This window comes from Sorex araneus, chromosome 3 (genome assembly GCF_027595985.1).
Source record: "Sorex araneus isolate mSorAra2 chromosome 3, mSorAra2.pri, whole genome shotgun sequence".
In the NCBI taxonomy this organism is placed as follows: Eukaryota; Metazoa; Chordata; class Mammalia; order Eulipotyphla; family Soricidae; genus Sorex; species Sorex araneus.
The window spans coordinates 207,613,652-207,626,972 of NC_073304.1; the positions used below are offsets into that span (position 1 = coordinate 207,613,652).

The window sequence follows — 13,321 nt, forward strand, 5'->3', positions numbered from 1 at the left end:
TTTAAAAGCCATCATCCATCCATCGAGCATGTCTCCCAGGCGCCAGGAAGATTAAATGAAAGAATCATAAGATGGAGGTCTTTAACTTTTAATCCTTTTACAATGAAGCCTCAGATAGTCGCGGGGGCAGGGTGCCCTCTCGGGGGGGAATAATGCCGTTATTCCTCGGCTCTCAGTTAATGAATACCCTGACGTCTGTCCCACGGCGGACGGAGGCAGCGCCGGGAGGGGGCTCGGGCGCGCGGGCCCCGCTATTGAAATGAGGAGCCACCGAGGCTGTGTCGGAGGGAAGAAAGCGCCGGGGCTGCAGGGACCAGGCGGGCGGGGCCGGGGGCACGGAGACTGTGCCGGGACCCGGCGCAGGTTTGAAATAATTAGCATAGAGTCTCCGCCACTCCGGACCCGGGCGGTGGGGAGGCCGGGGGCGGGAGGGACGCCAGTAGGGAGGCGCGGGGAGGTGGGGGGCGGGGGGGGGAGCCAAGGGGATCGACTCTGGAGTCCAAGATAAATAAAAGGAGCGCTGAGCAGTGTCAGGCAGCGGGCCCACGTGGAGCTGCGCTGATGGGCGCCACCGTGGACCCAAGCAGAGAGGCGCGCGCGCGCGTCCGGCGCCCGCCCCCCCGGAGCTGCCTTTTTAGGGGCGCGGTGGAGTGGGGTGATGTTTTGCACGTCCCTCTGAGAGATCACACGTCTTCTGCCCCTATCTAACCCCCACAACTCCAAGATCCGGATTCTAATTAGTCTTCCCTCCGTTGCTCCCCCCCGCCCCCCAACTGCCAAGTGGGGTTAAGTGTTCAGAGCCTGAGAGGGGGTGGCGGGGAGGTGCACACCCCCCTTCATAACTGCAAACCCTAGGGATGAAGTATTTTTCTCACCCCAATGCAAACCCTTCCCAAACCCTGACCCTCCGAGGAGTTTTCCCTAGGTCCTGGGAGGCTGAGGGAGGCGAGTGTCAAACGCGCGCCACGCCTGGATGAGGGGGCTCAGATCTGCAAGATCCGGGAAGGTGAAGAGTGTTGGTTTCCACGGACCGCTTCAGCTCGCACCAACCCCCTTTTCTTCTGGGAGTGCAAAGGGTTAACAAGGACTGGATATCTGGGTGGGGGGGCTTCGAGGCTGGAGGGGTGGCGGGATCTGGGTGGGCGCGCTCTGATTCCCCCCCACACCCATTCCTCGAGGGTCAAGTTTCAGCGGCACTCCGCCCCCAGGGTAGGTGTGAAAGACACGTGTCCTCATTGTGAAGGGCCCGTCAGGCAGCACAAAGCGGCCGCCCACCCTCCCCACCCCCCCGCCCCTCGGCCCAGCCTGGGGTCAGCTCCAGGGGGCCGGCTGGGTGTCGAGGTCACGATGGATCCAGCTAGGCGACGTAGGGAGAAAAAGCAGGGGAGCCAGTTAGAGGCCACGTGATGTTCAAGGGGGGTGTGTGAGAGTAACGACCCCCCCCAAGCTGAGAGGTCACCTCCCTCACAGTCGAAGAGGGGTGAGCCCCTTCTCCAGACAGGCACAGTAAGCACAGCGACACCCTTCCCCGCCCCGCCTGCCCCCCCACACCCCCCATCAATCACCGACACAGAATCGCAATGTGAGCGCAGTCGATTTTAGTGGTTTTCTTTAATCCTGCTCTGCACTTCTTTCTCATTTACTACACGGGATATTATAAAGAATAAATAGCAGATACTCTTAATTTACAATGATTAGTCATTCCATTTGTTCTCTATATTTACAATAACTGTAAAATAACATTGAACTCTATAGCTTCTTCGAGGTCCAAGGAAAACCAAAAACACTTTCCGAAGAATGGAAAATAGCTTTTTTAAAGTCCTTCTACAAAAGTTCTCCCCTCTCTTTGTAGTTTAAGAAAAAATAACTCCCCCCCCTCCCCTGCTTCGCCATGCGAAGGGCACTGGAATATAAATAGCAGGTTAACATTATTAGCAACAACCAGAATAAGTCTCTCTTTTCTCTGTTCTTTTTTTTCCTTTTGCTTATTTTTTTTTAAAAATACAGTAGAAGCCGGTAACTTTTAACGTATAATACTGACCTTTTAATAAGTAAATTAAAACTGGGACCGTATATACACACACATATACATTCCTACACAGTTAAACAGTGCATTACATGAACCAGAAAGCTAAGTCTCTGTAGCCAAAAAAAAAAAAAAAAAAGTTCATTGAATCCCCTCTGGAGAGGGTGGTGAGAGCTGGTGGGAAACCGAGCAGAGGTTCAGGGTGGTGGTGGGGGCGTTGGTGCGGGTCGACCAGGTGTCCGGGCGCGGGGCAGGGGGCCCTGAGTCCTAGCATGAGCACTTGCACTCGGAAATGATCGGGTACTGGATGGGAATCCAGCCGCAGCGCTGGCCCCCGCGCCGCTGACAGCGCCACCGCAGCACGGTGAGGTGCACGGACTTGGACGGCTTGCACACCATGCCCTCGGGCACCGAGCACGAGCGCTTGCTGAAGCAGCTGCCCACCTTCACGTAGCGCGGCCAGAAGCGGCTGCCCAGGTCGTTCCAGGCGTACAGCACCGGGCAGAAGGTCTGCGACCACAGCCACATCTGCAACTTCCTCCGCAGCTTCTTGCTCAGGCGCTGCTTCTTGCCCGGGGCCAAGCCCTCGGAGAACTCCAGCCCTTTGATCTCGCTCGGCATGGCCCCTGACGGCCGCTGCCGCAGCAGCTGGTCCAGCTCGGCCAGGTCCTCGGCGCCCCCGGCGGCGCCCCCGCCCCCGCCGGGCCGGTCCTCGGGGGGCGAGGTGGCCATGAAGCCTGGGTCGTAGTGGCCCCCGAGCAACGAGCGCAGCAGCGTCTCGTTCAGATCCTTCTCCTTGGGGTCAAAGATAGGGTCCGGGTGTTCGATGAGGTCCACCAGGGGCAGGTTGTCGCTGGGCGCTGGGCGGATGTGCAGATAGTGCTGGCCGCCCGCCGGTGCCGCCCGCAGCCCCAGGACGACCACCAGGGCGTAGAGGGTGACCCCCAGGTTGGGGCAGCGCTCCATGCCTCCGGCGCGCGCCCGGGGTTGCCGCTGCGTCCCGCGTCCCCGGACGAGAGCACGCCGAGCCCGCGGCGCCACCGCCGCGCTCCCCCGTCCCTCCGGAGGCGGCTCACCCGAGGCTGGGCAGGCGCAGGGCCGGCAGCATGAGTCGCCGCGAGAGCCCTTCGCGCGGCGGCCGGCTCCCACCCGGGCGGAAAAAAACGGCACCCAAGTTGGCCGCGACTCCTCTCCCGAGTCTACCCGGGCAGGCGGCCGCGGCGGGGCATCCGAAATCACTCCAGGGCGACCGCGGGGCGCGGGGGGCGCCGGCTCCTCGCTGCCTTCCCCGGCCGGCGGCGGCCCAGGGCGCGTGGACGAGCTGCTGCTCCCCTCCTCCTCCTCCTCCTCCTCCTCCTCCTCCTCCTCCTCCTCCTCCTCCTCCTCCTCCTCCTCCTCCTCCTCCTCCACCTCCTCCTCCTCCTCCTCCTCCTCCTCCTCCTCCTCCTCCTCCTCCTCCTCCTCCTCCTCCGCTCGCGGCTCCTCGTCCTGCCGCTGTGTGCAGCGCCGCTGGCCCAGCCGGTCCTGGGGGCACTTCCCTCCTCCTGCTCGGGGCTTGTCGGCCGGCGCTGCCCGGCGGACTCCAGCGGCGGCGGCGGCGGCGGCGTCCGCGCACGTTGGCACCGGTTTGTCTGTCTCGCAGGGTCCAAGCCTTTAAATTTCCTGCACTTTCAGCTCCATCACCATGGAAACCACTGACTCTCTCGGCGTTGCCCCCTCCCCCTGCTTCCCCCAAACAACAACCCCACCCCCCACTTCTCCACCCCCGAAGAGCTGGAGCCGGCACAGGCTCCCGGGGCAGCCGCCTGCACTCGCCGCGGAGGCGGCGGCGGCGGCTTCGGCAGCGCCCAGGGCTGTGCCCCGCCGGACCCAGATGCCCCGGGAAGCCGACAGTCGGGCTGCCCGCCGGGGCTCTCAGGCGGCGGCGGCGGCGGCGGCGGCGGCGGCGGCGGCGGCGGCGGCGGCGGCGGCGGCAGCGGCAGTGGCGGCGGCGGTGGCGCTTGGCAGGTCTCCGCGCAATTTTCTCTCTCCCCCACCACCCACCCCTCCTTCTTCTCCTCCTGCAAAATGCGCCGCCCCCCTCCTTTCTCCTGGAGCAATGCAACTGGGGCTCTAGGCTCCCCGCCAGGGCCAGTCCCGGGGAAAGCTCGCGGCGGCGCTGGAGCCGGGCCGGAGGGTGTAGGGGCGACCTGGGGGAGTGGGGGGGGGAGGGTGCGGGGAGTGCGCGAGGTGGGGCCGGGAGGGTGCTCATGAATTGGGTGCTTTACACTGGAGGGGACTGCAGGGAGGCGCTGGGGGCTTTTTTCCCCCCTTTTTGCCCCCCCCCGGGCACAGTTTGGCGCTAGGAATTTCTCCATGTGCACGGAGCTTTTTCCCTCGGGCGCGACTCAAATCTCACCTTTCTCTCTCCCGGGCTTGGACTAAGACCCCTCCCCCTTCTCTAACGCGCGCGCTTGTACACACACACACACACACACACACACACACACACACACACACACACACACACACACACACACACACACACACCCTTTAGCATAGGCTGTGTTGGGGAGGGGGGCCGAGGGTGGTCCGAGAGCCGCAGCTTTGCGCAGCGTGATGTAATAACAAGGAAGCTCTCCTGCCCGTCTGTTGCCCAGGTCTCCATGAGGGGGGTCTATTCCTCCCCCTCCTTGGCCGGGTTCTGCACCCTGAGTGGCCGAGCGGTAGGGGCGCGCCGGGCTCTCCTGCGGCTCCCCCAAGCCCTCGGTGCGGCCACCCTCGGCTCCCTGGGGGCGGCGCGCCCTCTGCTGGCCTCCCGCAAGCCCTGCACCTGGCTCTGGCAGAGGTCTTGGGGGAGGTGGGTTTGTCTGCTGTACACTCTGCCCAGCGCATTTCCCGCTTCTGTGTCCTGTCACTGTGGAGTGTGTGTTGCGCGCGCGCGCGTGTGTTGTGTGTCTGTGTGCATCTGTGGATGTGGTGTGTGTGGTGCGTGTGTATGCTCTTGCTCTGACTGGTCCTTCAGGTTCTCACTATTCTCTAAAGTCTCCGGACCCTCAGTGTAAACAAACTTCCTGGGATTCCTCCCCCTACCCCTTGAATGTCAAGGGAACAGTCCTGCGTCCTCTGCCTCTGCTAATTCCCCTAGGTGGGCGGCGGAGCGAGCGGGACGCAGAACCAGAAAGTTGAAAGATGAACCAGCTGGCTGTCAGGGGACCTGGCTGGAAGTCATACTCTGTCAATCTAGGACAAGCCCCATACACCTTGCTTTCTTCATTTGTGACACAATCACCCAGTCCCAAAGATCTGTAATTTAAATAAACTTGCTTGATGCTTTAATTTTATGTGTTTTTAGAAGCTGTTACTCTTTGAAGAGAGATGGAAATGGAGATGACACTTCCCGTTAATTTTCCCTTGGATGGGGAACTCAATCTGAGTTTCAGAATTCAACCCCATTTCCTTTGTGGTGAATGTGCTTGGAGCCTGGAGGGAGAGACTTGGGGGGATGACTCAAGTCTTCATCAACATTCCATGGACTGGAGTTAGGAGGCCTCCTTGTAAACTAGCCCACATCTCTCTACTTTCTTTCCCCCAATCATTTTTTCTTTCCGCCCATTCTGTACACTGCCTCTCTCACCCCCACCACCTCCCAGAAATTTATCATTTGTTCAAGGAAGAAAACACACTTTGTTTCCCCTCAAATTTTTCTGAAAAAAATGTCAGCAGTGGAAGGATGGCCAGTTATAGCTGGAAGCATTTTCTTCAACTTTCAAGTCTAAATAATATCTAGAGTTAGACCTCCCCCTACCCCCACCCCTTCGAGGTATTGCCTGAAAGGAAATCTTGCTTTGCTGAATGCTGGATATTGGAACAGCCTGTTGGTTGTTTGGACTCAGTCAATTCTGAAATAACGGGTGACTCGGACCTGGCACCCAGTAGTTTCTTAATCAATCAATACCCCTTTCTTTTTGGTGTGCTTTATGGGGCTTTGGCACTAGTTTGTTGTCTATGAAAATGAAGCATTCCAGAGCGATTTCATCGCTGCTCTAAAGGAACTGAGAAATGATTTTTCAGCGAAGAACTCAAAAGCAAAATTCTTGCCTGTGCCTTCTGGGATCTTGGGGTCCAGTGAGTGACATCTGCTTTTTTTTTTTTTTTGGTCCCACTCATCTTTACCCCTCTCCTTCAAATAACCTATTTTTGTTTGAAAACCAAGTCCAATCCTTCAGTCCTTTATTGGGGCTAGATAGGTTAGACTGAGCAGCAAAAGAGTTTCCTGGGGGAAAGAACAAATAAATCATATTAGACAATAGATTGGGTGAATCTCTTTCTAGTGGCTTTTCTGGGGAAGAGCCTGAAGGATTGCCCTTATTGAAAATCATCACCATCCTAGGTTTGGCTGTTCGATTCCAGGGCTTCAGTGGAGAACATGAAAACAAAACCCAAAACCCAACCCATATAAAGACCATAAAATAAAAATCCATAAGTGCATATAATAGTGTTAGGTACTTCTCCATCTTTTCAAAAGCCTGTGCCCAAGTTGAATATGGGTTGTTACCACTCTACACTCTCCTTTGAATGCAGTTCTGTATATTCCTAATGCATTAGGATGACCATATCAAACCCAAACAGTTACAATAGACTCTACTGTTCTCACATCAGAGCTGTTACCTTCTTTAAGGTAATGCCCTCCTTGGGGTGCCAGTGTTCAGCCCCAGCCTCCTTCCCCACCCTATGCCACACTGGGGCACTTAGGCACTGAGTGGATGAGAGGATGCTGTTATCAGAAGCAAAGCGGCACTGGGACCACAGAGCTAGAGCAGAGCTTGAATGAGGCGGAGAGAAGGAAAGGACTGAATGAGTCGAGTCGGAAGAAGAGGTGATACAGTGCATGCCCTGAGTCTACACTTGGAGAGGGGGAGTGTTCTCAATCAGAAGCAGCCAGTCCAGCGGGGCTGGGTAGTGGAGGAGGAAATGTTAGAAGTAGGGAAAGACCCTACCCAAGACAACCTTGGGACTGCTCTGATCTCTGCTGGAATTCTGGCCCCGCTGTTCTTTCCCGCTCTTACTTCCTTTGTGTGGGCATCTCTGCTGACGACTTCATTTCCTCATGTGTAAGATGGGGCAAACACGTATGTATCTCTTGGCAGTGTGCTTGAAAAAAAAGAGGCAAAGAAGATCTAAGCTGGAGGAACACACAACTCTCTGGTGGCTATTGTCTTGCCCTGCATCTCGTCCACCACCCTCGTTTGAGCTGGAAAGGCTTGAGAGGGCTGGGATGTTGTTGAAGTCCACTCCACTCAGTGTGGGGTGTTTACCCCCATCCCTCTGCCCTCTTCCGTGGCTGCAGGATTTCAAGAACTGGGGACACAAGAACTGGAATTGTGTGTGTGTGGGTGGGGGCATCTCAACACCTTTCAATGCTTCCATGGCTCTGTTGAAGAGGGCACTTGAGACGCAGGGCCAAGAGGGTCCTATTCTTCATTCCCAGCAGGCTTCTGTTGGCTTCTGCTCAGGTTGGCCTTTCATCAGGATCCATTCAGCTCTCGTAGGAAGCATCTAGTGAACACAAGTAGAATCCTTCTTGGCTGCCTCTCCCGACTCTGTGCCGCACTAGGGTACCCAGCAGTAGGCACTGAAAGAATCGGAGGGTGCTGTTATCAGAAGCAGAGCGGCCCTGGGAAGCACAGTGCCAGAGCTGAGATAGATCAGGAAGTCTGACCTTGGGAGAGCCGCTGAGAGAGGGTAATTGAGGCTCTCTCCCAAACAATGGCATTCACCACTCCATATCAAGGCAAAAGGAGCCTGAGGGGTGTCCACGGATCCTTCTTATTTCCAGCAAGAACTGTTCCACCATCTAGATTCTTCTTCCCTAGAAACATTACTTCAAGTGGCTGCAGGTGATGCATAAAAGACTAGGTGAGAAAAGCCTGCCAATGCATGGCTGTGTGACCTTGGGTGAGTCAGTGGCCTCTCTGGACCCACCCCCACCACCTAGAGGTTCTCTCAGGGGACCTGGAGACACCAAGAAGATGTGAGCCCTTTTAGGCCCTGCCTTATCCTGGGCATGTGAAAAACATTATTTACCAAATCTAACTCTTTCTCTGGTCCCATAAATGTCCACAGTGATGGACTTTTTCTTTTTCTTTTTTCTTTTTTTTTTTTTTTTGCTTTTTGGGTCACACCCGGCAATGCTCATGGGTCACTCCTGGCTCTGCACTCAGGAATTACCCCTGGCAGTGCTCAGGGGACCATATGGGATGCTGGGAATCGAACCCAGGTCGGCCGCATGCAAGGCAAATGCCCTACCTGCTGTGCTATTGCTCCAGCCCCTGATGGACCTCTTCTTTTTTTTTTTTTTTTTTTTTTTTTTGCTTTTTGGGTCACACCTGGCGATGCACAGGGGTTACTCCTGGCTCTGCACTCAGGAATTACTCCTGGCGGTGCTCAGGGGACCATATGGGATGCTGGGAATCAAACCCGGGTCGGCCGCGTGCAAGGCAAACGCCCTACCCACTGTGCTATTGCTCCAGCCCCATGATGGACCTCTTCTTAATGAGATCCAAAATGCCACATTTGGTCCTGACCCAATTGAAAACAAAGTGAGAAAATGTCAGCTGCAGGCTTGTCACTTGGCTGGAATACTGGAGCATGGACGGGGCCTCCCCAGCCCTCCTGAAACTGGGGAGACTCAGGCCGTGTCAGGGCTCCCAGTGCCACAGTGCATGCTGACTGTGCGTGCATGTGTGTGCATTTGCTTACCTGTGTATGTCATGTGTCGAATCAGTGATGAGGTTCTAGGGAGAGCTGGGGGCCTCTAACTAGCACAAGACTGGGGCCGGGGAGGGAAGAGAGGAGAAAGAGGGGGGACGGTGAAGACGTAACTCCAAAATGGGTAAATAAATATGAAGCGCGTTTCCAGGAATAGAGGAAGAGCTGAAAGGCAAGGGAGGGAAGGGCACACCACCAGCCCCTGTCCTTCCCCTGTCTGGCTCCGCCTGTCTCCGGCTCCACGCCTGGGAAGGGGAGACAGCGCCGGAGCCCGGTGGCTCATTCATCTCCTGATAAACTGTTTATCTGAGTTTTAACGAGGGCGCCTCTCTTCCAGCCCTGGAGACGGAGCCTCCTCATGTTTAGCCTGCCCTGATGTAGGGGGCTGCTGGGGGTGGGGGCTACGGGCAGGCAGGGCTTCTGCCTTTCCTGGACTACATACACCAGGCTCTGCCTCTGCCCCATGCCTTCCCGCTCGGATTCTGCCGGGCGTCTTTCCCCACCGCAGGCACTTTCTCTCTGCAGTGTGGACCTAGGAAGGAAAAAGAACCTGTACAGATCCCGTCTCCATCACCATCTGAACAGATTCCTCTCTCTGAGAGAGTACGGGGACTTCTGTCTGCCATGGAGGCAGGGTGGGGGGTGAGAAAGGGGGGTGGTATATCGGGGATATTGGTGGTGGGGAATGTACACTGGTGGAGGGATGGGTGTTGGATTGTTGTGTGATTGTAACCCAAACATGAAAGCTTGTAACTATCTCACAGTGATTCAATAAAATTAAAAAAAATCAATCAAAGTAAAAAAAAAGATTTCTCTCTCAGTTTGACAGTTTGTCTGTCTGTCTGTCTGTCTGTCTCTCACACACACCTTACCTCACCCCCACCACACACACACCTTCTAAATTAACATTAAAAAACTTGGTTTGGGGGCTGGAGTGATAGCACAGCGGGTAGGGTGTTTGCCTTGCATGCCGCCAACTGGGTTTGAATCCCAGCATCCCATATGGTCCCCCAAGCACCGCCAGGAGTAATTCCTGAGTGCAGAGCCAGGAGTAACCCCTGTGCATCACTGGGTGTGACCCAAAAAGCACCCCCCCAAAAAGACTTGGTTTGGTGTTATGAATGTTTACCATATATGACCCAATATTTCAAAAGGGAAGGGAAGGGAAGGCCATCGCCAGCGCGGGAAAGACCTGTGAAGAAGTGCGGAATGATGCTGGGGATGATGATGCTCTGTGGGAAAAGCCACCGTGCCCCCCATGTATAGACACCCAAACTCTGCCACCTCCCCCACCTCCACGGACACACTCCTGTGCAGCTTCTAAGGCATTTGCTGAGGGAGTCGCCTTCCGCAACCACAGCCCACGGGAACCAGTAAACACAGACGCCCCCGCATACACTCCCGCACACGCCCTCCCGGACACACTCTCAGTGGTTGCTCTTCGGACGTTCCCTGGGTTGTTAAGGTTTGGCGGGGGGCACGGAGAACAGTCTCCCCCTTAGTCACCTGCCAGGAGGAATGAAGGTCTGTAACAGCCCCCCCCCAACCTCCCTCTGCCCCCATCCCAACCTAGGCTCACATTTCCCCCACACTCAGTCCTCCTGCAGCCTTCCAGAGATGCTGGCGGAGATAATGCGGTCTCCTCTCCGCAGCCCCTCGCAGACCAGATAACAAGGAGCCAGCAGCTCAGCTTGCTCCACAAGAGAGTGTAACACCACCCCCTCTTTGGGGTGTGTGTGGATGGAGTGAATTAATGCATCCAAGGCCCCTTCCTCACGTTTCTGCGTTTTCATCTAGCCCCAGTCCAGAGGGTCTGACTCACCCTCTAAACCCTGGGCATGTACCCGCTGTTTCCCAAGGGGAAACAGAGAAGCACAAGATTGTTTATGGGGATCCAGGGTGGGGGAAGGAAAAATAAACCAAAGATTCCAATTCAGCATGTCAATTGCCATGATGAAGCATAGGAGCATTGGGTCGTAGGGGGGCTGGGCAGAGAGGGTCTGAAAAGGCTGCCCCAGGAAATTTACTGTCAGTCAGGGGTCGCAGGCTAGAGGGTTGAGCAGGGGCCACTGGCGGGATCATATTTTCAGTTGTAAGATTGGGGGGGGCTGGCAACATAATCTAAAGTGTTATGGGAGCAAGTTGGCAGCACTATGTTGGAGATTGAAGACTGGAGGCTGGAAGAACAGTTTAAAACCCCATGTGAATGGAGACTTGAGTTTAGAGGAACTTGAAGGAACCTTGGAAAACTTCAATGTTTTAAGGCTCTTAAACAAAAAAAGTAACTAGATTCTAGTTGAAACCAGAATCTTAGTTCCAATTAAGGCAGTTTGGTTCCCAGAATCCTTGTTCTGAACCTCTATATTGCAACTGTTTTATTTCAGGGGAAAATTAAAAAAAACTCATATATATATATATATATTTAGATCTCACGCATTGTCATGATTATCCCTTCAAAATGGGCCAAGTCTCCCATCCAAGTAGTAACCAGGCCCAACCCTGCTTAGCTTCTGAGATCAGATGAGATCAGGCATGTTGGGGGGTGTTGAGGGGCAGAAAAGAGACAGAGAGAGAGAGAAAGAGAAAGAGAGAGAAAGAGAGAGAGAGAGAATGATGGGAAGGAACCTGGGGACTTGTATGACTGAAATCCAATTATGAACAGCTTTGTAATGGTCTGTCTCACAGTGATTCAATAAAAAAGTTTTTAAAATAAATAAAATAAAGTGTCTTTTAAAAAGTTAAAAAAAATGGGACAAGTGGACAGGATGAGGAGGGGGGAGAAATGAACTTTTTACTGTGTATATTCACATAAGACATCTATTTCAATAGTGCTCATTATTTTTCAAGCTTTCAAAAATTAATAAAGAATTAAAAATCCATGAATTTAGAGGCAATTACTTGCACTGATTGGGCTATGATGGGAAGGGTGAGAAGGGTATCAAATGTTTAACATGTGGAAGAGTTTGGGAGGCTGAAGCAGGCCCTTCAAGGTTAGTGAAAGGCCTCAGTGCTTCTCAATGAGGGGTTCCGAGGGGGATGCCCGTTTAGGGGTTTTGTGTATTCGTATACAGATAAGTAAATTCCAGACACTGCTTCCTGGCCCGATCCCTGTTGTCCCTAGCATCCACAGAAAAATCAGAATGCTTTTTAACATTAAGTGATACCCACCTCCCAAACCCACTGTAGGGTTGAGAAGGTGCAAATTCATGAAGCTTTCGATCTGTGCAGTTTGGATTGAGTTTGGGGTGACAGCTAGAAACCTGAAGTCAGTCAAATTAGGAGTGTGGGAGAAGAAGAGGACTCCATGAGAGAAAAGGGGCTTTCTCTCCCCCCAGGTGACAGTCTTCTATACCAGCACTCCAGACTGACAGTGAGAATAGGTTCTCATCTAGGTCTTCCAGGAACTTGAGGAATAGAGAGACTCATCACTCCACTTTATAGATGGGCAAACTAAGGCTGGGGAAATGAAGTAGCTTTTCAAGGTCATAGTCCGGGACTCGAGGATCTTGAAAGGAGACATGGAGAGAGAGAGGGTCGCTAGCTTCAAAGCTTGGCCCATCTGGCTGCTTTCTCAGGCATCAACCTTTCTGAGACCTTGGCAGCTCCCTAGGCTCGGACCGGCTTCTGAGCCCATAGGTACCAGCAGCTCAGGCATTGTCACTTTGGCAGGACAAAAGTGACTTTTGGCAAAGTGGTGAAGCCAGGAAGAGGGGAAGAGAGAGTTCGGTCCACCCCCTCCCCCACCCCACAGAGGTCGGCCACCGCTCCCCACCTCCCCATAATGGAGCATGACTGTAGTAAAACGAGGCTTTTGATCAAGCTCCTACACATCACTTTCAAGACAAACAATGTCTCTGAAACCCCCAACTGCTTTTATTTTTCTTATATCTAGGGTTTCACCTTAGTGTCTTTACCCAGCTTCATTTTAAAATGCCCTCAATTAAGAAAAAAAAATCCCAGCTTTTCATTATTAGAATCCACAAAACATACCAAAAAAAAAAATTAAAGGGTTCAAAGTTACATGAGCAATCTCTTTACAGTTTCTAAAAGGGGCTTCGTCCTACTTCCCCAAGCCCCTTGTGACATCTCCACCTACCGTACAGTTTTATAGCTTTCTCTTTTGGCATCACAAATGAAGAACATAAGTCAAAGTTAAAATTAAAATATAAGTAAATAAAACAGTGCCTCGTTCTTCACCAGCACCACTGCTGGTTTCAACACAGGCATTTTAAAAGCTATGATTCATTATTTATAGATCTTTTGGTAAAAGTTCCATTTATAAATCATTTGTTGGGGGACCAGAGTGATAGTACAATGGGATAAGGCATTTGCCTCGGATGTGGCCGACCTGGGTTCAATCTCCAGCATCCCATTTGGTCCCTCAGAACTGCCCGGAGTGATCCCTGGCACAAAGCCAGGAGTAACTCCTGAGCAACACCAGGTGTGACCCCAAGCCCCGAAATAAATAAAAAAATAATTTGTATACATATAACTTCAAAAAAAATCTTTTCTTCCAACCCATGGTTGAAAAAAATGGATGAGGTG

The 13,321-nt window shown here is 53.6% G+C and overlaps 1 protein-coding gene across 1 annotated transcript; it reads right to left on the bottom strand.

The window, feature by feature from the left end:
- Positions 1-1,592: 1,592 nt before the first annotated feature.
- NOG (noggin) lies at positions 1,593-3,390 on the bottom strand. The gene has a single exon (XM_004608646.2). It carries the CDS (start codon positions 2,990-2,992, stop codon positions 2,294-2,296), a length of 699 nt encoding a protein of 232 aa, XP_004608703.2. The 5' UTR covers positions 2,993-3,390; the 3' UTR covers positions 1,593-2,293.
- Between the last annotated feature and the right edge of the window lie 9,931 nt (positions 3,391-13,321).